The 25,746-nt window shown below is 48.6% G+C and overlaps 1 protein-coding gene across 17 annotated transcripts in view; it reads right to left on the reverse strand.

The window, feature by feature from the left end:
- The window catches only part of UBR4 (ubiquitin protein ligase E3 component n-recognin 4), a 1,862,787-nt gene that overhangs the window by 702,456 nt on the left and 1,134,585 nt on the right, over positions 1 to 25,746 (reverse strand). For all 17 annotated transcript variants that reach the window (XM_069240131.1, XM_069240143.1, XM_069240141.1 and 14 more), the window contains one exon: positions 16,690 to 16,827. In XM_069240131.1, coding sequence (XP_069096232.1) covers positions 16,690 to 16,827 — 138 coding nt within the window. The remainder of the gene's footprint in view (positions 1 to 16,689; positions 16,828 to 25,746) is intronic.

The following is a 25,746-nucleotide window of genomic DNA, read 5'->3' on the forward strand; positions in this document are numbered from 1 at the left end:
TTCAGATGGTCCCTAATTTGGTCCTTGAGTCCCCAGAATTTGGCTGAGTGTCCTGGAGTCTGGATGGCGTATTTCTCAATGATTCTGTATGATAAGGTCCAGCTTGATTGATAGTTTCTCGTGAGAGAATACTGACAGTTCCAGAACTGTTGTAAACCATGGTTGGTGAGCCAAGGTTGGTGATACCAAAATGAGGGTGAGGAATGTTTCTCTTAATCTCCCAACCAGAAATGGAATTGGAAAGGAGGAAAAGCATAAGCAAATATCACTGACCATTTCAAGCACAGTGCATTGCCCTTGGATTGTGGGAATGGAAATCTAGATTCGAAGTTTGGGTAATTGGCATTCTCTGCGTCTGCGAACATGTCTATTTGTGAAAAACCCCACCACATGAACTAGTGGTGGAGGACTTGTGGTCGGAGTTCCCACTTGTGGACTTGTTGCCATGTCCTGCTGAGGAGTTTGTCAAAGTCGTTCTCTGGCCCCAGGAGGTTTCTGCTAGTAGATGCATTTTGCAATGAAGAGCCCACTTCCTAATTCGCTGTGAGAGCTGAGAGTTTTGATTATCAAGTCCCACCATCCCCAATTTCTGTAGATACATGACAGTTGTGGTGTTGTCTCTGCGAACCAGAACAACTTTTCCCACTAGGTGTGGAAGAAAAGCTTTCAGAGCTAGTTGCACTGCTGAGAGCTCCAGGTAACTGATGTGAACCCTCTGGTATTCTGATTTCTAATGCACTTGTACAGATAAACTGTTGTGAATTTGCAAGAAGCTGTCTATATAGAGCACTAAACTGAAGTACACTGTGCAGAGTCTCCAGTGAATCCCCAATTGGTATTGCTGAGGCAAAGGAAGACAGGACTAATGCTCTATCTGTATTAGTGTGGGTGAGCAGTTATGCTTATTAGACGGTAGTACTAAGCATTTGTTGTACTCACAAATGCAATACATGAGACACATACTCAAAGAATAAATCGTAGACCAATTTAGAAAAAGAATTCTTTTTATATATGTTTCTAACTCACAAACTTAGCAATCTGGTAAGTATTCTTTAAGTTTAACTACTATACAATTTTAAAAATAGTACAATGTTCACACTTCTTTCGATGTTCTCTAACAGAGGAAAAACAATGTTCAGCAATCACAGGGTTAACAATGACTTAAGAAGCCAGTCTCAGCAAGTTAAGGTAAGTACTGGGCACTGATCAGAACCACACCAATAGGTCACATGGGCGTCAGGGTGTGGAGGTGCAATAAGGCGTTGGGTGCCCAATGGTTTCCCATGGGAGTTTGGTCCTTGCGAAGACAGGCTACAGGCTCTGGCTAGGAAGTCAGTCAGGGACGACCAGCATGTAGGTCGAAGGCTTAAGATGTTCAGGAAAGTAGGTACACCATTAATCCTTGTCTCCAGGGACCAGAGTTGACAGATGTAGGGGTGTCCTTTGGCGTCAGGTTTCACCATCCAGGAGTACTTGCAGTCAGCAGGTCCGCTGCTCACAGGAGTCAGTCTATTTAGAAGGCAGGCTTCCTGGGTTTCTTGAAGCTGCAGGGGGGAAGAAAACAAGTTACTTACCTATAACTGTAGTTCTCCAGTATTGGAATCTTTCATAGATTCACATGCTTGAATCATTCCCCGTCGTCGAGATGGGAGTCCCGGTATAATTTTCATAAGTAATGTTAAAACATATTGAAGAGAAAAAAGGCCCTAGGCCTCTTCAATTTGATAGTCTATCAGAGTCATTTTGTAAAAAAGGACCAAACTTGATCCTCCACCAATCAGGCGACAGCACCCTTCAGAACCTCCTGAGAGAAGCTCTAGCACCTCAGATTTTCAACGCACAAGTGCGTATATTACTCTGAGTATATGTACTGCTAGACAGAAAGAGGTGAAGTGAGCTTCTCCGGGGAGGTGGGTGGGTCGCATGTGAATCTATGAAAGATTCCAATACTGGAGAACTACAGTTACAGGTAAGTAACTTGTTTTCTTACTCCAGTATTGGAACTTTCATAGATTCACATGCTTGAATCAGAGTAGCAAGCAATAACCATGCACATTGAAAAATGACAATTCGTTTGATAAACAGGTTATCTTATGCCACAAAACCTTAACATCATCATGTATAAATTAACGAAGCATATAATCATACTGACATCTGTCTCTCTATATGTACATCTACATATATACACATCTATATATATATATACCCACGTATATATATATATATACACATATATATATATATGTATATATACATATCCATATAAATGTCTTCTTATTTGTAATATAAATAGGAATATTCCTATGAAGATACATGATGAAATTCGAATAACAAACCAGTATTGTATTATCTTTAGATACATTTCTTAATGTGCATACCTTTGTTAGGATGGGGGGGATGTAGGAGAAGTAGGTCACCTTCACCTGAAGAGATTCCTGAGAACCGCTTGGCCCAGTGCTACCTCTCCGTGCGAGAGGGACTCCAAACAATAGTGTTTAGTAAAGGTATGGCAGCTCTTCCATGTTGCTGCCCTACATATGTCTTGTAGTGGCACTCCGGCAAATAGTGCCGCTGACGATGAGACCTTTCTCGTCGAGTGAGCATGCACAGATGACTGCAAAGGTTTGCCCGCTGCTAGATGACAGAAACGAATAGCAGAGGCGATCCATCTTGAAATACTCTGCTTGGATAGTGGGTACCCCTTCCTAGGGGCACTGTACGCCACAAATAGCTGATTAGAGCGCCGAAAAGCTTTTGTCCTGTCCAAATAAAATTGAACGCATCTTTTCACATCTAGAGAATGTAATGCTCTCTCCGCTGGAGTAGATGGATGAGGGAAAAAAGACTTGAAAACCAGAGGTTCGTTAATGTGAAAGTCTGACGGGACTTTAGGAATAAAATGCGGGTTAGTGCGCATTAGTAGTCTATCTTGTTTAAGCTGCAGAAATGGCTCTTGGATGGAGAGCGCTTGTACCTCACTGACCCGCCTAGCTGATGTAAGGGCTATTAATAAGGCGACCTTCCACGATAAATGCTTGAGGGAAGCACGGTGGATAGGCTCAAAAGGATGCTTCATCAGTTGCGCCAAAACAATGTTCAGGTTCCACGAAGGAGGTGGAGGTCTGAAAGGAGGGTAAACCCTGAATAATCCTTTTAAAAACCTTTTAATCAGCCGAGAAGAGAAAAGCGAGGGTGTGTCATCCGAACGCCTGTATGCAGCTATGGCTGCTACATGAACTTTAATGGACGAATGTGCCAGGCCAGATCGGGCTAACTCTAAGAGATAAGGCAAAATCCCTTCTGGTGGTGAAAGAAACGGGTCGATTTGACACTGATGACACCAGGTACAGAATCTCTTCCATTTACACTGATACGCCTTGTTCGTGCTATCCGCTCTGGCCTGTGACAAAATATCTCTGCAGTCCTGCGGGATATTCAAATGCGCAAATTCTCTGTGGTGAGGAGCCATGCCGCTAACCGCATTGACTGCGGATCGGGGTGTCGAACTTGGCCGTTGTTCATTGTTAGCAGATGAGGTACCGGCTCCAGCGGAATATGAGGTTTGACTGAGAGAATGAGGAGCTCTGTGAACCAATGTTGGCGCGGCCAGTACGGGGCTATCAGTATGAGAGTGCACGGTTCTGTTTTCATCTTCGTGAGGACCCTTGGGATCAATGGAATGGGAGGAAAGGCGTAAGCAAAGATGTCGGACCAGACTATCGAAAACGCATTCCCCCAAGATCCCTTTTGGTGATGCCAGCTTGCAAAGAACTGGCATTTGGCGTTGGTCTTCTTCGCAAACAGATCCACTGTTGGTGTTCCCCACTGGGAAAAAATCTGGGTGAGTACCGTCTGGTCTAGTTTCCACTCGTGGCAGTCCGATTTCTGCCTGCTGAGTGCATCCGCTGCCTTGTTGTTTATTCCCGGCAAGTGCACCGCCGATATTGTGACGCCTTGCTGCGAGGCCCAGTGCCAGATCGCTTGGGCTTCCCTGGAGAGGATGAGAGATCTCGTCCCTCCTTGTTTGTTGAGATAGTGCATCGTAATGGTGTTGTCCGTTCTTATCACCACTCGCGATCCATGGATCCTTGGGAGAAACGCTTGTAAGGCGAGATGCACTGCCCTGAGTTCTAGCCAATTGATATGTCTTGATGTCAGATGAGTTGGCCATTTGCCACTTATCTTCAGGTCCTGTAATACTGCACCCCAGCCTTCCAGTGAGGCATCTGTTGTTATGGTCCACGGGGCTGGTTGTTGAAGAAACGAGAGGCCGATAGAGAGATGATGCTTTAGAGACCACCACTTGAGGGTTTTGACCATTGTCGGAGTAATTTGTATCTGGTCTTCGAAAGTTCCTGATACTTGAAGCCATTGACGGTTTAGCTGCTCCTGCAAGGGGCGCATCTTTAGTCGACACAAAGGGATCAGAGGTATGCATGAAGACATCATGCCCAATAGAGATTTGAAGAGACGGACTGTAACCTTTCGTCTTTTGCGTATGAAACTCCCTAGGGTTAGCAACCTTTGTTGTCGCTCTACCGTGGGGCATGCGATGCCGGAGTCCGTGTTCAGTTCCGCTCCCAGAAAAGTAATATTGCGGCCTGGTAGAGGGTTGGACTTCTCCCAGTTGATCGTGAATCCGAGATTGGTCAGCAAGGAAACGCACCTTCTTGTTGACTTGTGTGCTCTCGTGTAAGTCTTTGCCTTTATTAACCAGTCGTCTAAGTATGGAAAGACCTGGTGCTTTCTTCTTCTGAGAAAGGCTGCCACCGGTGCTAGGCACTTGGTAAATATTCTTGGGGCTGATTTGAGCCCAAAGGGAAGGACGCAATATTGGTAATGGCTCCCGGCTACGGTGAATCTCAAAAATGTTCTGTGGGCAGGGTGGATTGGTATGTGGAAGTATGCGTCCTTGAGGTCTAGTGATGACATAAAATCTCCTTGATTGAGACGCAGAAGGACGTCTTGCAGACTGATCATTCGAAACGATTGCTTCTTTAGGTATACATTTAGTTGCCGTAAATCGAGGATCGGTCTCCAATCCTTCCACTTTTTTCGAATTATGAAGAACCAGGAATAAAATCCTGTTCCTTGTTGACTCCGAGGCACTTTCTCTATAGCTCCCTTGAGAAGGAGCTTGTAGACCTCTTCTCTGAGTTGTTGAGGGTATCTTGACGGAGTCCTGCGGGGAGGATTTGAGGGAGGTTTTTGGACAAATTCTAAAGTATGGCCCCGTTCTACTAATTGTAGGACCCACTTGTCTGACGTAATAGTTTGCCAGTGACTGAGAAATAAGGAAACTCTTCCGCCCAGGGTGACAGGAGGCGGACTGGGCGTAGCCGGAGCCTCGAGAACATCAGGTTCTACGAGCTGCATCCCTAGCAGGACGGGTTGAGCGTCCACGGCCTGCCGGCCTATTATAAGCCGGTTGAGTCGATTGTCTTTGGGTATAGTATGGCCGATATTGTTGTGACGATGATGGGTAGGAAGAGTATCTCTGTTGTTGATACCCTCCTCTGTAAGAAGGCTGGCCACGCCCCCTAGGGCGAAAGGACGACTTCCGATACTGCAGGGTTCCTAGTGATCTTGCAGTGTCCGTGTCTGTTTTAATTGACTGTAGGGCTTCGTCCACATGTTTCCCAAATAACGCTTGGCCATCAAAGGGTAAGTCTAGGATCTTATTCTGGACTTCTGGATGAAAGGAAGTGGCTTTGAGCCAGCCCTGTCTTCTTAATACAGCAGCGCCTGCTAGCTGTCTGAAAGCAGTGGTCGCTATATCCATTGCGCAGTCTATCAGCTCTGCCGATGCGCGTTGACCCTCTTGCATCGTCTTATTTGCCTCTGATCTTACGTCTTCCGGCAGCTGAGTAATAAAGGGTGCAATATCTGCCCAAAGCTGTCTGTCATATCGAGACAAAATAGCCAAGGAGTTGGCAGCTCTCAGAACTAGGCTGGCCATAGAAGAGAATCTCTTTCCTATAATATCTAGCCTCCTACCATCCTTATCTGGGGGCGCGGAAATCGGAGCAGAAGGATTCTTTGATCTTCTTTGAGCCGCTTGAGCTACTACCGAATCTGGAGGAGGATGGCCTGTCAAGCATGCTGGGGCATCATCGGGAGCTTTGTATTTCTTGTCTAGACGTGGTAAAACTGCTATGACAGTAGCTGGACTAGTCATAACTTTAAGGCCCTCTTCCCACAAATAGTTCACCATGGGGATGGAACGCACAGACTTCTGAAAGGGCTCTTTAAAATCATAAAGGAAACAATCCGTTTGTTTCGTAGGTAGCGGTAATGCAAAACGCTTGGCTGCCCTCTCTAAGAGATTATGAAAGCCTCCAATGTCTTCAGGTGGGGACTCTACTTTCGAATGAGAAGGAGAAGATGGAGCAGGAATAATATACTCGTCCCACTCTGAGTGAGTATCTATGAGTTCTCCTTCTTCTTGATCTCCATCTGAGATGTCAGTGTCCTGGGGAATTGTCATGTCTGGTGTAGCCACATCTGTAAGATGCAAAGATGTCCGTCTTTGACGTGGAGTAGAAGGACCAGAAATGGGCAATGGATGAGATTGTTCTCCCTCTGGAGGGAACCTTCTATTGTAATCCACCAACATGGCTCTAAGGCCAGTAAGCAGGTCGGAAGGGATATACGCTCCCTGTTGATGCTGCTGATGCTCCAAAGAAGCCTGGGGATCATAAGCTTCCTCAAATTCCTCCTCTTCCTGATATTTTACATTTAATTCAGAGGGGCTGTGTGCTGTACCAAAAGGCCCATCTTCGTCCGAATCTTCTTCTCCCTCCAAAAGGTGTACTGGTACCAGGGAGGATACCTTACTAGGTGAAGTGTGGGTTGGCGTTAACTTTTCCGTTCTTTTTTGGTATTTTTCCTCGTCGACAGTGTCGTCGATGACGTGTAAACTGACTGTCGTAGACGGTGTCGTCGATGCTGGTCGCACTGTTATTTTAATAGCCGCAAGCTTCACCGACGATTCTACCGTCGACGAAGTCGTCGTCGACGGTAAGGCTGACACTGACGTAAGCGTCGTCGACTATGACGAGGAGTATACGGTCGTCGACGCTGAAGTCGTCGTTGTAGTTCTCGTCGACGGTGGCGCACTCGTCGACGAAGTCGCCGATGGAGCCGTGGACGACGGAACACCTGAAGTCGCTATAGTCGTCGGCAATGCGCCCACCGATGGTGCCGTCGACGGGGAATCCATCGACGAGGACTTTATTCCAGTCACAAAAGATGGCTTTTTGAAAGGCACAGATGGTGGAACAGATGAGGATTTCCTGAGCCTCTCAGAACTGGAAGAATGTTTCTTTCCCTCTCTACTTGAGTCTAGTTGGTGAAGAGGATGGGCTGCGACCCTTATAAGACCCTGAAACAGTCTTTTTGAGGGCTTTTCTTGAGGTTTGTGAGGGAGATCTAGAGCGTGATCTTGCCGTTTTAGTCGATCTCTTGGAAGTGGAAGATTCCTCACTCTCAGAACCAGAAACTGGATCTTTCCTATGCTTCAGTTTCTGCAGCCATATTAGTAATCTGCCTTCTCTATCCTTTAAGGTTTTAGAAGAAAACGTACGGCAAATCTTACAGTCTATGGCTGAATGATCTGGATAGAGGCAGTAAATGCAATCTTGATGAGGATCTTCAGAATGAAGTCTTTTCTTCCCACAAGTCTTGCAGTCTCTAAAGAGACTTTTCTTCTCCTTGTCAGACATAGTTGGTGAAAGGCTGACAAATCAAAATAATTGAGTTTCTCTGAGAAAAAGAGTTGAATAAAGGTGTGAAAACAGAGCAGAGCTCTGAGGAGACTCCCTAGCACGACGTGCGGTAGAAAATCTGAGGTGCTAGAGCTTCTCTCAGGAGGTTCTGAAGGGTGCTGTCGCCTGATTGGTGGAGGATCAAGTTTGGTCCTTTTTTACAAAATGACTCTGATAGACTATCAAATTGAAGAGGCCTAGGGCCTTTTTTCTCTTCAATATGTTTTAACATTACTTATGAAAATTATACCGGGACTCCCATCTCGACGACGGGGAATGATTCAAGCATGTGAATCTATGAAAGTTCCAATACTGGAGTAATCTTTTTTGTGCAGTCCGTGAAGTCAGCAGACAAGCTGAAAGGGTTGGTACCAGATCAGCTTCTTCCTCAGGGGCGACTTTTGTCCTCCTTTGTAGGTAGTCAAGATGTAAGTTCTAGGGTTCAGGAGTGCCACCTAAATACTCAATTTAGGTGCATTACAGCGAGTACCAGGTGGTAGCCAATGGACTGACCACCTTCAGGATGACTACACCCTTTCCCATGACCACTTCCGCTGGGAAGTGGGCCTAACTGTAACACTAGTGGCCTAATTTCTTCCAAACAAGATGGAGGACTTTAAAGAAGTAGTGTCTACTTCAGATCGTTCACCTTAGGGGTGGGACTGTCAAAGTGGAAACACCTCCCAATCTAATTTTTCCACCTGTGCTGCCACCAAAAGTAGGGTCAGGACAGAGGGGTTGGTCATCTCCACCATCTGGAGAGACCTGGGTTGCATTTGAAAGACGGCAAGGCCTTTGATGCTCTCCACCCTGGAGTGCCCACCATGCTCAGGACAAGGTGTTATCTATCACATCCACCCTGAGCAGGCCTTTGTTCTGGCCTCCAAGAGCGCTGGCTCTCACCTCAGGGGAAAGAACTCGGTCTAGGGTGGTTGCACTGGTTTGGATGAGTCAGTGAAAACACCAGTGGCTAGGTAGTTTTTCAGGGGGCACCTCTAAGGTGCCCTGTGAGTAGTTTTTTAAAGAAATCAGTCACTGGGGTCAGTGAGGGTTTATTATTCAGAGATGTCCGATACCAAACATCCCAGGATTCAGAGAAGGTATCACATAGCTGTGGAACTCCTAATGACCGGTGCCCAGCACATGCATTTAAAATGGCTTCCCTGTGCACTTACTATGTCTCAGAATCGAAGGACAGAAGCACATCAGCTCACACATATATGCCCTCACAAGTGCCTAGATGCACCATGCCTTAGGGGTGACTAACTCCTGGCATATGCAGTGCTAGGGGACCTGGCCCATAGGAGTGTGTGACAGGTCGTGTATTCAATTTTGCCTGCACCAACACAAGCATTCTGCAACTGCAGTACTGTGTGGGTTTGGTGACGGGGGTCCCTTAGGGTGGCACAATTGATGCTGCAGCCCTCAGACCTTCTTAGTACCCCAGCCCTAGGTACCAGGGGTACCATTTACTACGGATTTACAGTGGTAGCTAGAGCTTGCCAATTGTGCAGTTTTGGGGAAAGATATCTGGCACTGGGGACCTGGTGAGCAGGGACCCAGTGCACTAAAATCAAAATCACAACAGAATCTAGGCAAAAAGAGGTGGGGTGGTGACAATCTCAAAAGAGGCACTTTCCTACAGATATGCCCCAACCCATAAGGAATGTTTATGATGTGATGGTCTCCTGGAAAACTGAGCTGTTAAAAGACCTCCACTCGAACACATTGTTGTTGTTCCATCATGGAAAAGAGAGCATGATGCTTGGAGGCGGACCTACACTAGATCCCACCAGTGACCCTCTGCTGAAGACATTGCTGTGTTAGACATTTCTGCTGCAGACGCATATTCAATCTCTCATGAGGTTCTATTGCAATGCAGGAGGTCATCATGCCTAGAAAACGTCTACCTGTTCCGACTCTTACCTGGAATTCTGGTTGGAAGTGTGGAAGGAGCATCTTGAACAACTGTATTCTTGCTGTATTGGGATAAGCCAACCCTTTTTCTGTAATTAGAATTGCTCCTAAGAATGGCTGATTTCACTGTGGTTGAGGGGTGGGATTTTGCTACATTGACTGTGAATCCCAACTTGTGTAGAAGATACAAAGTTTCCTGAGTGTGTATGCTGCATAACTGATGGGTAGAACGTTTGAGGAGCCAGTCGTCCAGATAAGGGAAGAAGTGTATATTTTGTCTCCCTGGATGAGTAGCTACTACTGCAAGCCATTTTGTGGATACCTTGGAAGCTGTACTGACTCCCAAGGGGAGTACTATGAACTGATAGTGTTTGCCACTGACCACAAAGCTGAAGTAACGCAGATGCGCTGGGTGTATTGGTATGTGAAAGTACGTGGGAAGAATGGACCAAAAGGAATGCGGTGTTCATGGATCTCATTGCAAGGATGGCAGAAAAAAACATCTTCCCAAATGAGTAAAACCTTTTGAATTCCCTCCCTGTGGGAGCAGAAGGGAACGCGCCCTGGGAGGTAGACGCTTGGGCCAGCAAGCTCTCAGGTGTGGGGTGTTGTGTGAAGAAACTTGGGTCCTCCAGTGCGGGTCGCTGGTGGTTGGCAATTGTCCTGTTCACTGGAGCCCCTGTGCTGTGTTTGGACCAGGAACCCAGTAGGGCGTCAGCAAGGGCCTCATTAACCAGGAGCATGGGTTCAGAGGTAGAAGCTCCTGGTTGCAGCACCTCTTTCAAGAAATTGGCCTCGACAGCCACCAAAGGCAGTTGAAGTTCTAGGAACTCAGCCACTCTTCTCACTACCACACCATAAGACATTCTCTCCTTTGTAGCCACGGTAGGGGGAGAAAGCATGGCAGTAACTGGAGAAGTACCTAGTCTGCTGGCCTCACCTAAGTCTTCACATCAGTCCATTCCCACACGGGCTAGTAATGTAAAGGGTCCAGCAACCCCCTACCATTCACATCGAGGCCTAAACCATACTAAAAGGGCTCAGGGTCTGATCTAGAAGGCAAGACTCCTGCAGAGGTCTGAGCTGGGGAAATACAATGGGGATGGCACTGCCCATGGGCACGGATGGTGCCAGGAGCTTTGAGGAAGGTCTGGTTAGTACGACCTGTGCCAGTTCTGATCAGTGTTCTGATGCGGACCCCAAGGGACCCCTTCTGACTCCAAGGGGCTTCGAGGTGCTCAAGAGGTGTTAGGCTGCCCAAAAATAAACCATGGCCTTGTAAAACTCTCGGGAGTTGGGCAGGGGTCGCTCTGGCTCCTAGATACTCAGGGAGGCGATGAGTCAGCCCAGGCTCCGCAGAACGACGATTAGACTGTCAATGTTCCCTTGTCTTTTTGCTTCGCTTCTTGAAGTATTTGCCTACCCTGCTGACACCCGAGAAACAGACTATTACTTGCCTCGGGGTGTTCAGTCAGACTGGATTTTGCATGCGTATTGTACGAAGCTGACTCTCTTCATGGTGCACTAAAATGAAGTACACTGTGCAGAGAGCCCAGGCATTGGTATTGCAGAGGCAAAACTAGATAGGACTAATTCTCTATTTGTGGTAGTGTGGGCGAGCACTTATTGGGTAGTGCTAAGCATTTGTTGTACTCAGAGGCAATAAATGACACACTCAATGAATAAATCTGACACCAATTTAGAGAACGAACAATTCTCTAAGCATAAATACCATGAAGTTTCAAAAATGGACAGTGCAATTTTCAGAGTTCTCCCAATGTTATCCTATGGAGAAAAAAACAATATTCAGCAAACACAGATATAGGAGAGTGCCCCTTTTGGCATGGTTACCCTGCCACTTTTTGACTGATATCTGATGCTAACTTGACTGGGTGTGGGCTGGGATCCCGCTACCCAGGCACCAGCACCTGTTTTATCTCCCTAAACTGTGCCATTGCTTCCACAACTGGCACACCCCTGGCACAGTTAAGTCCCCTGTAAAAGGTACCAGTGGTACAAAGGGCCCTGTGGCTAGGGAGGGTCTCTAAGGGCTGCAGCAAGAATAGTGCCACCTTAAGGGACCCCTCACCAGACACATGCACACTGCCATTGCAGATTGTGCGTGTTGGTGGGGAGAAAAAGGTAAAGTCCACATGGCATCCCACTCTGGCTGCCATGCCCTCAAACCACTATCTGTGGCATAGGGAAGTCCCTCCTCTAGCAGGCCTTACAGTCCTAGGATGGGGTGCACTATACCACAGGTGAGGGCATAGCTGCATGAGCAATATGCCCCTACAGTGTATAAGTCATTCTTAGATCCTGTAAGTGCAGTGTAGCCATATTAAGTATATGGACTGGGAGTCTGTCATTACGAACTTCACAGCTCCATATTGGCTTCACTGAAGGCTGGGAAGTTTCGTATCCAACTTTTCAGATCAATAAACCCACACTCATGCCAGTGTTGTATTTATTGAAAAAAGCACGCAGAGAGCATCTTAGAGATGTCCCCTGAAACTCACCTGACTCTTTAGTGTGTGGCTGACCAGTCTATGCCAACCTGCCGCTACCAGACAAGTTTATGACCCCATGGGGTAAGAGCCTTTGTGCTATCAGGGGGCCAGGGATAATGACTGCTCTGGGTTTCACACCTCCCCCTGCAGGAACAGCAACACTTGGAGGTGAGCTTCAAAGGTTCCTGCCTTTTGTTTTGCTCAGGCACTCAACTTAGTGGAGATGCACGTCCCCAGACCAGGCCTCGCTTGCAGCAGCAGGTCTGGTGGGAAAATCAGTAAACACCAGGAAGAGTGTCCACCCCAGCTGGGACCACTCCTATGGTGGCCAGAGCTGAGGTGAACACATCCTGGCAGAATCCTTCATCTTGTTTTGGAGGGTGTTAACCAATAGGGTTAGGAATGTGCCCCCTCTCCAAAGGGAGTGAGCACAGAAAGGGTGTAGCCAACCTCAGGATCAGAAGCCATTGTCTACTGCCCTCTGACCCCTAAAACGACCTTAAATCTAGTACTGAAGCACAGCCGTGAACTTTGCTCTTCAGTTTCCTGGTGACCTGAAAGAAGGACTGAAGCTGCTCTAGCAGAGAAGACAGCAGACAACTGACTTGGGCCCCATCCCTACCGGTGTGTCTACAGGTTCAAGACTCTTGCAACAGAAAGGTGACGCATCCTACAGGTCCAGCAACCTCTACAAAACCCCAGAGGACTGCCTGCCTACCCAAGGACCAAGATCTACCAAAGACACCTTACCTATCCACAAAGAACCCTCCAAGAAGGACTCCAGGCCCTCCCAGATCCAAGAGTCCTGCCCACTATGCACAAGATGCCCACAGCCCGAGTCCAGACAGCCACCGGTCCAAAGAAGGTCCAGAGGCGATTCCGACCTCAAGTCCACCCTGGGTTGACCCTTCTAGACCAACACGACACCTGAAGTCTGAATCCAAAGGAACACCCCCCCCCCTCCCCTCGCAACCAGCTCTGGTGAAGATTTCCTGACACCTAAAGGTACCCTTGTAACCACAGCCCCATGGCCTTAGGGAACCCAACTGACGGCCCAGCAACATTCAGTGGGCTCTCGAATTACCTGTCCAGATGTTGGTCTTCTTCAGCCGACTGCCTGGACCAAACCTGCAGCCTCTTTGTGATCCCGGGTCCTCCCACTGGAAAACAATGGGCGCCTGATGCTGTGTTTGCACCCTGCTGCTGAGGGTGTGTGTTTGGTGCTGACCTGTGCCCCCCTCCCACCGGTGCTGATCTAAACCCCTCCCCAGGTCTGTGCCCTGTAGTCGTGGGTACTTACCTACAAGCTGTTTCTTTCTAAGTGCCCCCAGTCTCCACAGGATTCCACTGAGGGCCTGACACCAACTTTGACCTCTGCACCCGGCCTGCCCAGTGTTGCTGGGGGTGCATTGATCAGAACCACACCAACAGGTCACACTGGGCGGCACTGGAGGTGGCCGGGTGCAGTAAGGCATTGGGTGCCCAATGGTTTCCCTATGTGAGTTTGGTCCCGTAGCACATAGGCTGCAGGCGCTGGCTGGAAAGCCAGTTGTTGACAACAAACAGGTAGGTAGTAGACTTGGGGTGCTCAGGGACATAGGTGCACCCTTGGTTCTCTTTTCCTGTGCCCAGGGGCAACGGATGCAGTGGAGTCTTTAGGTGTCATGTTTTCACATCCAGGAGCACTCGCGGTTCGGAGGTCCTGTGTGTTGAGGTTGTAGATGCAGTGGGAGAGTTCAGGAGAGGTGGACCCAGGGTGGACTTGAGATCTTAGGAGCCAGGGACATCGTTGGCACCGGTGGCCCACCTCAGCGAAGGTCCTGGGTCACGGGTGCAGTGTTTGCTGTAGCTGTCAGATCTTCTCTCTCCACAAGCATGTGGGAGAAGGGGGCCTGCATGCAGAGGCTGCAGGCATCTCGAAAGAGTCCAAGATGGGTAAGACCACACTGGACCCGGTCTCTGGGCAGCTGAGGATCCACGGTGGCACCGTCTGTTGGGTTCACCTTGGATCAGGGACATCGGGTGCAGTGGTCACTTCTGGTGTCGGGTATCTGGAGTTCCAGCATTTGCAGAGTCTTTTCTTTGGAATTTCTTGCAGCAGAGCAACAAGAGACACAAGCCTTTATTGAAGGCTGGGCAAGCTGACATCTTATGCAGGATCCTTCAAGGTCAGTAGGCAGGCCAAGGGGCTGGGTCCAGGTCAGCTTCTTTTCCTCTTCTGCAGTTGCCACTCTTCTTTGTTTGTGTCTTCCTAGGTTGTTTAAATCTGAGTTCTTGGGTTCACGGGAGCCACCAAAATACTCAATTTAGGGGCGTTACCAGGAGTGCCAGGAAGTAGCCAATGGGCTGAGCACCTTTTAGGGGGACTACACCCTCCTTATGACCACTTCCGCTGGGAAGTGGGCGTAACCCTGACGGCCTAATTCCTTCCAAACAAGACGGAGGAAATGAAAATGTAGTTCATCCACCTTAGGGGTGGGACTGGCAAAAAGTGGGCACACCTAATCTGCTTAATTTTCCCTCTTGTGCTGCCACCAAAAGTGGGGTCAGGACAGGGGGGTCGGTCAGCTTCAAAATCAGGAGTGACCTGGGTCATATTACAAACGTGGCATTACCTTTGAAGCTTCCCACCCTGGAATGTCCATCCTGCCAGGGAGAGGAGGTCACATCTCTGCCCAGAGCAGGCCTTGGTCTCAGGCCCTTGAGGGCACAGGCTCTCACCTTGGGGGGGCCAGAAATGAGTCTGTGGTGTCTGAACTGGTCAGGACCAGTCAGTCAGCACATTAGTAGCTGGTAGATTTGCAGAGGACATTTCTAAGGTGCCCGCTGTGTGCAATTTTTTTTTTAACTAAATCACTGGGGGTCAGGTAGGGTTTCTTATTCTGAGATGTTTGGCACCAAGCATCCCAAGATTCAGAGAAGCGATCATGTAGCTGGGGAATTTGTAATGACCAGTACCCAGCACATCCATTTGAAATGGCTTCCCTGTACACTTACTAGGTCTCAGAGTCGACAGACATAGCGGAGGCATACCTGTTCATACAGATATGCCCTTACATGTGTCTTAGGGGCGACTTATACCTGGCACATGCAGTTACAGGTGGCCTGGCACACAGGGGTGTGTGACAGGTCGTTTTCAATTTAGCCTGCACCACCACACACAGTCTTCAGTGGCAGCACTGTGTGGGTTTGGTGAAGGGTCCCTGAGGGTGGCACAATTGGTGTTGCAGCCCTCAGAAACTTCCTTAGTACCCCCAGGCCCTGGGTACCAGGGTTCCCATGTACTACAGACTTACAGTGGTAGCTAAAGAATTTGCCAAATTGTGCAAAACAACTGTGCAGGTTTGGGAAAAGAGATATGGCACTGGGGACCTGTTTAGCAGGGACCCAGTGCACTAACAGTCAAAACCACATCAGAAACCAGGCAAAAAGTAGGGGCTAACCATATCAAAAGGAATGCTTTCCTACATGCACTCCTGTGTGCACATTGAAATTTTCAGCAGTGGATCAAATATCAGGCCAGAGAGTTCTGGTAGGAAACTTTTTAATGAAGTCTGCATGTTGTTGGCTTCCAGTAGTTCTGGGATCCTGGAGAAGTGCAAATATTCCTCTTATTTCTATCCTTTAATTCCACCAACCTGGCCTGTATTCACCACTGGTCTTGCTCATAGTCTACACCAGTAGCAAGCATGACTTCCACTCTGTCCAGTCTCGCTTATGCAGCCATAACTTTGCTCTGCTTCGGTTTTATGTAGGGCAACCAGCTAAAGAGTTGTCCTGGGAGGTCAGAAACAGGGTCACCGTTCATACAGCCTGGTGAAGTAGGTGTCAGTCCTCATTCTGATCCCTGTTCAGTTCTGGTGCATATGTAGCCTGGGTGTTTAATTTTCAGGGTATTGGGGTGTTTAATTGAAGCAGTTTATGCTGACCAATTCTGTTTGTTATGTGTTTTGGGCATGAAATCAGCTCAGGCTGACAGCTGCCAAAGTTTCATATTGCTATGTGGCATTTTCATAATTTCACTGTAATTATGAGTGCCCTTTAAATGACGAGAGAGACTTTCCTATGACCAAAAATATAACAGAGCAGGGGCAAGTGTAGCTAAAGATTATCCTGGGGCAAACAACTTTGAGAGAAGACATTTATAGGCTTTATCAGAATAGTGGTAATTTCGCTAAGAATCTGGTAGCTGGACAAACTTCTAGCGGAAAGCAAAACAAAAAAACTTGAAAGAAATGTTAGGCAGCCAATAAGAAATCACTGGCAACAGAAAAAAAACCTTGCAACTAAACAAGACTTAAACTAGCTAAAAAAATAAACATTTAAAAATTAGGGCAAAGTTCTAAGGTACCATGTTGCACTGCAGGTAGGCTTTGGTTTACATGTTGAAATTTAATCTGTTTACTTCTGTGGCAAATTTTCATCAAGGTGAAAAAGACTTGAGACCTCTTTTTAATGAATCAGTCTTACATTGTGTTGTATTGAGAATTACGTACCTGGCAAGCATGCTGGCGCAAGGAAGGCATTTTTGGGTTTGGATGCATGCAATTTCCAGAAATGTCCGACCAACTGGGTTATGAAGCTACAGCCCTCTTCACTGGTTTTCTGCATTTCCTTACCATCTTCAGCACTTTCTGAATAGAAAAATAAAATGGTTCAGTGCAGCTGGATATTAACGCTAACCTTACAGAACATCTGCAGCTCACCTCATACATCAAAAATAATGTTACCTAACCACCATTTCCAAGATGTTACAATTTTATGTGGCAGTGTATCCGTCAGCTTTCAAACACTTAATACCATTCATTTACAATTCACAAGAGAAGTTAATGTGCAACTCTATAGTTAAACCATTTGAACATGACATGACCAGCCCGCTCCATTCAAAAACTAACCAACAGTCCAAAACTGTACAACCCACACCATTCCAATTTCCCTTTCCATGTCCAGCCCGTAGGCAGCTACACAACATCAGAGTAACTGCAGACATCTAAGAATCACTTACACCAAACTATGTTTATCGCAATCAAACACAGGAACTGTAACACCAGCTGATACAAACTTGCTCAATGATGATTAAAGTACATTGCATTGTATCAATAACTCTAACTACCCATTTTTATCCCTCAGACAACCTAACACCCGAGAAAAAAAGATCACTCACTGAGCCCTACCTCTTGTTTAATTAGCAACACCAAAGGCCAGATTTAGGGCAGTGCAAATGGTGCGGCAGCACTGGGTGCTGACCTGGACGGGTTGGGGGAGGGTGAGGGAGACAGACTCCTGCAGAGTTCTTTCTGCATCCAGCTTTCGGACAGCAATAAAGGACAACTTACTTTCAGTAATGCCTTATCTGGCAGAGACAATATTTATACGCAGATTCCTTACCTTAGAATTTCCCCAAACATCAGTCTGCAGCCGCAGATTTTTCTCTAGCACTACCCCAGCACCCTGATAAGAGGTGTCCATCAGTTCCACATCCGTTATCGTTGGGTCATCGGAGCAAGACATGAAGTCATGGGTCCTACGTCGGCGCCACCCTGGCATGCTGACGTCAGTTTCTTTTCACAACTTTCCATGCCAGAAGCGCAAAGCCATGAAGAACAATGAACACAGGTGCACCAAAACTAGGGACCTGAAAGGGATTCCCTGCCCCTAGAAATCAGTTTGCAGAGTAGGGGAGGATGTGTGGGTTAGAAAGGAATCTGCAACTAGATATTAACTCTACCAGATAAGGCGTTACCAAAGGAAAGTAACTTGTCCATCTGATACAGACATCTAGCCGCAGATTCCTTACCTTAGAATAGATACCCAAGTAATACCATCCCCGGAGGAGGGTCTGTGAACCAAGATCACACCAGAAAATCCTGCAGGACCGAACAAGCAAAATGCCCATCATTACGGATCTGACTGTCCAGGCAGTAGTGTTTGGTAAATTTGTGCAGTGGGGGCCCACTTTGCTGCCTGACAGATGTCAAGGACCCGAAGTCTGCGTGCTAACTCAGTGGTTGCAGCTTTAGCTCTGTTAGAATAAGCATGCAAGCCCTCTGGAGGTTGCTTCTTAGCCATTGCGTAGCACATTTTAATACAGAGTACAACCCATCTGGAGATGGTTCTTTTCCGCAAACCCCGACCTTTCGTTGCACCCACCTAACCAACAAAAAGGTGATCATCCACCGAAACTCTTAGGCACGATCACAAGTATAACACCAACGCTCTTTTTGGATCCAGGAGGTGGAGTCTCTCCTCTTCCTTAGAAGGATGTTGGGGGGTGTAAAATGTAGCAAGGTGATGGATTTGTCTACATGGAAGGGCATAACCACTTTCAGAAAAAACGAATCCCGTGTACGAAGCACCACTTTCTCAGGAAAGATGGAAAGATAGGGTGGCTTAGATGACAATGCGTGCAGCTTACTCTGCAAGCAGATGTAATGGCCACATGGAAGACTGATTTCAAAGTGAGGAGCCTGCCAGGGCAATTGCAGAGAGGCTTGAAAGGAAAGCACATGAGGAATGTCAGAACCAAATTCTAATCCAATTCGGTCATAATGAATGGGGAAGGAAGAAACACATGAGTAAGGACTTTAAGGAACCTATTTACAATAAGAGACTTAAAACAAGGAAGGCTAATCAGGCAGCCATAAGAAAGCAGAGATTGCAGACCAGACAAATAACCTTTAAGAGTGCCCACAGCAGAGCCCTATTTGGCCAACAAAAGTATTAACAAGAGACCCTCAGAGAGGGGATGGAGGGATGGATCAATAGACTTGCCTGTATATCATGACAAATTTCTTTCACCGTTTTGGTGGAGGGATGCCTGGCTGCCAAGCTAGCGTTCCAGACTTGGGGTGGAAGGTCCAAAGCTGTCAACTGCCATTGCTCAAGCTCCACGTAAAAAGAGACTGGGCAGTTTGGGATGCAGAACTCTTCCCTGTTGCTGCAACAGAAGGTCCTCCAGACGGGGCAGTCTGATTGGAGGATCAGTAGCCATGTTCAATAGCTCAGGATACCAGATGTAGGAAAGCGCCATCTTTCTAGCATAGTTACCCCCATTTTGTGCCTGATGTCAGTGTATTTAGACTGTAGCTCACTGAGATTCTGCCAATCAGGGCCCCAGTGTCTCTGCTCTCTTCTCTAAATTTGGTTGCTGATACACTTTTTACACCAAGAATTGGCATACCGGTGCATCTATGTAAGTCCCTAGTATATGGTACTTAGATACTCACGGCATTGATACACCAGGGGGTCCCCCCCTTCCCCCCCAAATGGGCTGCAGCATGTATTATGCCACCCATGGGGGCCCATGCAAACTGTGACTGGAGGTCAACCATTGCAGCCTGCGTGAAATGGTGCATGCACCCTTTTACCATGGATATAAGGCTTGCCTCATATCCTTGTCATTACACTTAGACACTGCAAGTCACCCCTCTGGAAAGGCCCTTCGGCAGGATGCATGCCCGTAAGTGTGAGGGTACCCTAGCATGTGCAGAGTACCCCTACAAACCCCAGACTCCATTCCCTTGGCTCTGTAAGTGCGGGGAAGCCATCTTACAGTATGTAGTGGACACTGGTGAACATGAGTGGTCCAACTACACAATGGCTTCTCCGAACCTAGGCATCTTCCGTGTCAAACTTGTTGTAATCATGCAACTACACAGATTTCAGTGCTAGTTGCATACCACCAGGTACTCTAGGGGTTCCTTAGAGGACCCCTCAGTTCTGCCTGTGCAGCCTTATGGGGTCTAGTTGCCAGACCAACCTGCTGCTGACCCCAGGCACTGTTCTGCCCTCCTGCTGGCGAACCTGGCTCAGGCCAGAGAGGCAGAACAAAGGATTTTCTGCAAGGAAAAGGTGTGACCACCTCTCCCTTTGTATTAGGTGTCAAAGGGCTGGGGTGAGGTGGCCTCTGATCGCCACCAGACTGCTTTGAAAGACACATTTGGTGCCCTCCTTATATAATCCAGTTTACACAAGTTCAGGAACCCCTGGTTTCCGCTCTGGCACAAAACTGCGTAAAGGACAGGGGAGTGACCACCCCCCCCCGTCCAGCACCTCCCCTAGGGTGGTTGCACAGAGCTCTGCCAGGTGACCACTAGATTCTGCCATCTTGAAAATGAGATGTGCACAGGTCCCTGGGAGCATCTGACTGGTTAGGCAGGTAGATGACGTCCCTGGCCCACTCTGATAGACGGGTCACTCCATAGAGTGACCAACCCCCCTTTAGGGTTACTTAAGGCTCCTCCGAAGGTGGGTCCTGAAATTCGTTGAGCACAACTCTGCAAGGAACTCTCTGCAAGACATCTTCTGCTCCTGGCCTCTGGAACCATTGCTGGTCTGCTTTGGACCCGAAACACGTCTGCTTCTGGTGGGAAGGCTCCCAATGCAACATTGTTTCTCCGGATCCTGCAAGAATTATGCAACATCCAGAGCTGTGCATTCTCCAGGGTCACAAGGACTCTGCACCTGGAGCACAAAGGAATCTCCTTTGGAGTGAAGGAGTCACTCTCCTGCATCCGCAGGCACATCAAGACAATGTCAACCGTCTGGGCAGGGTCTGCTGTTCCACGAACATCTAAAGGCTCTGCTTCACAGTAAGTCTGTGGCTTCTTCTGGGTCCAGCTGGTTGTCTAGCCAACTTGGGAGACTGTGGGCCTCTGCTCCTGCCTCTGGACTGGAATTCGTATGCACACCGACTGTAGCACTTGCCAAGGCTTGTTGACTCTTCCTGCAGGAGATAGTCAGGCACCAAGAAGCCCTGGCCTCCAGCATTCTGCAACTCGAAGACAAGCCCCTGTCCTGCAACTCCTGCGATGTGGGACTTTTGCTTTGTTGTGCTGGTGAGGCCTCCATGTGTCCATCGCCTGTGGGCTCCAAAAACGTCTGCTGGCCTTCCTGCATGCTGAGGGCCAGCCTCGACTTACCCTCAAGGGTAGAGTCTCCTGGACCTTGCTGGTCCCCAAGACCCCACAAATACCGCTTCAACCCCTGCTTGCATTTGCCAGTGCCTGTTGGTGACCTGGCTGGTCACAGACCCTTGTGCAAACTGGCGACCGTAGAGGGACAGCTTGTAGGTGACTTCTGGGATCTTCGGCAGCTCCTGGACCCCGCAGCTGGACTTCTTCCTCCAACAACTAGCAGGAACCCAGACTCTAGGAGGGTGCGCATTGCCATCTGCACCACCTGGGCACCGCTAAGGGTGCGGGACACTGTCTCCTTCCTTTTCAGGTCCTCCAGGCCCGGAATCCGTTCCAGAGTTCCACCAACCTGGTCCACAGGTCTTGATAGCAGCTGGACAATCTGAGGGATCCACTGATGTCAAAGAGTCCCTTCTCCCCTCTACATCCTAGTCCCCTGGTATAGATAATTCTGTCTCCTGGGTATCTTCGGGTGGGGGCAGTCTCCAACCTTCCTTTTGGCTGCTGGTTTCCTCCTGGTTCCACTGGGAAGGGTCTTGAGACAAACTCCAACCAGTACATCCTGTGTTAGCCTATAGGATGACTGGGTTGGTTACTACCTTTCACCTGGCCGCAGGAGACACTTATTATATTCATCTCTGGTGTTTCTATCTACCCACAGCCCCTAGCTAACTACCACACTTACCTTGGTTGGGTTCACCGTTTCACATTTCACTTTCTTAGTATATGGTTTGGCTTCCCATAGGGCCTGTATATTTTATGCTATTTCTGTTGGTTATTTTGTGTATATACTGTGTCTAGATCTCTAAAGGGAGAGATACCAATGTTAGTCCAGTAGTAGTGCTGTGATAAAGATTCATTTATGTTTGCAATACTTGTATGGTTCTTTCTTGTGAGTGAGTTACTGTCTTACTACTGTGGTATTGCAAGTGCTTTATATACCTCCTGGGTAAGCTTCAGCTGCCCACCTCAGCTACCACTAGAAAGATTGCACAATCTGGGCACCTGTTTACTATTACTAAGGGTTGCATGGACTCAGTTTAGGGTGCCACACTATAGGTGTACATCATAAACTGAGTCAGCCTCCTAACCCAGACTCTTTGTGCCCAGTCCAGAGCCACAAAGATTACTAGGACCCGGTAGAACTCTGGGCAGGAGTGGTATAAGCGGAAGGGTGTACAGAACGCCCGAGCTCCACTTGAGACGAAAACGGTTGCCAAGGGAGTACTGCCTTGGAAACTCCAACACACAGAACTGTTGACATTGCACGCTCTCTGTGGAGGCGAAAAGATCTAACCAAGGTTCTCCCCACTGCTGAAAGAGACCTTATGCACCTCTGGATGGAGACACCAATTGTGACTGACCAACCATTGTCGTCTGAGTTTGTCTACTCTGACATTCAAAGAGCCCCCCAGATGTTGAAACACCATGGAAATGTCCTGTTCCACCCATGTCCAGAAGCGCAGACCCTCTTGACAAAGGGTCCAGGACCCCACCCTGCTTGTTACAGTACCACATGATGGTGGTGTTGTCCGTGAACACCTGCACTGCCTTTCCTTTGAGATGGGGACAAAATGCTTTCAATGCTAATCTGATCACCTGGTCTCAAACAGGTTGATGTGCAGTACAGACTCCAACCGAGATCAATGCCTCTGATCTCTGCCTCTCCCAGGAGGCCGCCCCATCCCAGGAGTGACGCATCTGTCACTACTGTTAGATCTGGTTGGGGAAGGGAAAGGGATCTGCCTATTATCCAATCAGGGTTTGTTAACCACCACTGCAGATCTCGTGCAGTTCCCTCCGAGATCTGTTCCATGTCAAAGACATACCCCTGATGCTGTGCCCACTGGAACATCAAGTCCCACTGCAGAGCCCGCATATGCCATCTGGCATGAGTAACTCGCAGGATGAAAAAGGCCATGAGGCTGAGCAGCCTCAGAGTCTCTCACCAAAACCCAGGATAACTTAGTATCATAGCCTGATTATTTTGGACTCAATGCTCAGGAGATTAAGCCTGAAACTGCACTGTGTCCAAAACAGCTCAGATGAAAGGGAGCATCTGAGAGGGAGTCAGGCATGTTTATAGTGAATCCCAGAAAATGCAGGAGGTCCATTGAAGTATGCCGGTGGGAGACGACAGCCTGGGCCAAGCCCGTCTTCAACAGTCAGTCGTTGAGGTAAGGGAAGACAAACCCCTGACCTGCGCAGATGAGCTGCACACACAGAGGTTAGGCAGCATGGGCGGCACAGTGGTTGGAGGAGAACAGATGTGGTGGGACTACCAGTCCATAGCCACAAAAGGGGAGAAATGCAGACTGAGCGGGCAAGGGGCAGCTGAGAGGCCCAAGGTCCTGGCTGTAGCACAAGAATCCTTGAAGCACTTGAGTGCAGAATCTGCTTTGTTTCCAAAGAGACTGGTGCCATCAAAGGGCATGTCCAGAAGGGTAGATTAGTCACCCTTCGAAAAGCAAGACATCCTCCACCAGGCATGGCACTTAAGGGCCACTGTCTATGCGGCTGATCTGCCCAGTGAGTCGGTCATGTCCAGTCCACATCCAACAGTGAACTCTGCTGCATCTCTCCAATCAGCAACAGCTTGAGAGAATACAGCCAGGCCCTCCCCCGAGACCTGTGGCAGCACTTGCGCAAAAACATCCCATAGAGAAGGGGTATCTGGCCCAAAACGTATGTGGTGTTCACGGACTACAGTGCCAGGGTGGAGGAAGAAAACCGCTTCTCCCCAAATTGGTCCAGCCTCTTGGATTCCCTATATGGGGGTGAAGAAGAGAATGCGCTGTGGGAAGTGGAACGCTGGGTCATTTGGAGCAGGTTTATGGCGACCACAAATCTTCAGGTTGATATTCTAGAGGATCCAGTGACCACTCCTATTCCTCACCATATCCCAAAACATAAGAATAAGGGTCAGGATCCAACATAGGGGGCAAGGCCCCTGCCGAAGTCTGAGTCTGCGTCAGTAACGCACAACAGGCTTAGTGTCAGCAATGAGAATGGGTTTGACACTACCCATGGTCACGGGCGGCATGGGGAGCATCGATGTCGAAACAGGCATCAGGCAAGGTTGAGCTGGGACGACTGACATTGGTTCAGATCCAGGAACAGATCCACGAGTGCCTCCCAGAGCCAAGGTCAAAGCTGCCGTCACAGAACCGGAGAGGGTTGCTTCTGACCCCCAAGGGCACTCCAGCGGAGTCAGACTGCCCAAAAATGAGCTGCATGATCTCATAAAACTCTGAGTTGGTACTAGTACTAAGAAACCACAAAGTTAAGTACCACAGTGCCCCCTAGCAATCAGGAAGAAAGAAGTAAGTTACTGGATTTCCCCCCAAACCACCCAAAAGGAGGGAAAAGAAGAAAATGCAACACCCAGACAAGACTGTAAAGAACCAGTGGTGGCTTTCTGAAGAGGAAGACCTGTGAAAGAAGGGGACCAAGCCCAGAAGTCAAAGGAGAGTACAGGGGGAGCAGGAGCTACTGTCCACCCAGCTGTGGTTGCAGGAGTTGGTGGACAGTGGGACGGAGATGGTCAGGAACGCAGCCCTGGAGCAGATGAAGAGTTCCTGGAGGATGCAGTTTACGTCCCACGCTGGATGGAAGACTGCAGTCAGTAAGTGGCGTGGAAAATCCACCAACAAGCCTTGGAAAAGGCAGAAGGCGCGATGAAGCACAAAGTGGAGCTGCTGGGGACCAGCAAGGCCAAGAAGACTCAACCCATGGGGGAGTCCTAGGAGGACCCTCAGCAAGGCAGAGAGTCCAAAGAAGAAGAGGAATCCCCCACAGGAGACCCACTGGACGATAAACCAGAATTCGCAGAGGAACCCATGCAGCACAACTGGAGAAGAGCCCCATGCTACTGGAGAAGCATACAGAGGGCTGTGTGTCGCGGGAAGGCGTGCTGTGGCTACCCAGAGCCTGAAGATCCCTTGGAGGAGATGCAAACAAGCCTTGGTAGCTGCAAGAGAAGTGATTCACAGGGGTACTGTCCGGCATGGGAAGGCAAAAGGCTTACCTCCACCAAAGTTGGAAAGCTGGCAGAGGGGACCAAGAGGACTACTCCGGACCACCACCCGTGATGCAGGATCCATGCAGCTCAGGGTGAGAGGACATCCACACAGCAGGTCGTTGCAGTTTGTGCCTGCAGATGCAGGGGAGTGACTCCTTCACTCCAAAGGAGACTCCTTCTCCCTTCTCGTGCAGATTGAAAACTTGCCACCCTCAGAGGATGCACAGCCGGGGAAATGTTGCAGAAGCTGAAAGGAGCCGTTGAAGCAATGTTGCAAACAGAGTCTTCATCGTGGATGCAGATTGTCAGATCCTGGAGGGTCCAGTCGCAGTTCCAGTAGCTAGAAGTCGACGTAGAGGTTGCAGAGGAGTCCTGCTGGAATCTTGCAACCCGAATCTGAGGATTCACTCAAGAGAGAGACCCTAAATAGCTCTGAAAGGGGGACTGGTCACTTAGCCAGGTGACCACCTATCAGGAGGGGGCTCTGACATCACCTTCTTGACCTGGCTACTCAGAAGCCCCCAGAGGTCCCTGCCAAACTCAGATACAAGATAGCGGAACACAGGGACCCTCTGGAGCAGCTCTGGGCACCACCCCTGGGGTGGCGATGGACAGGG

This window comes from Pleurodeles waltl, chromosome 6 (assembly GCF_031143425.1).
Source record: "Pleurodeles waltl isolate 20211129_DDA chromosome 6, aPleWal1.hap1.20221129, whole genome shotgun sequence".
NCBI lineage: Eukaryota > Metazoa > Chordata > Amphibia > Caudata > Salamandridae > Pleurodeles > Pleurodeles waltl.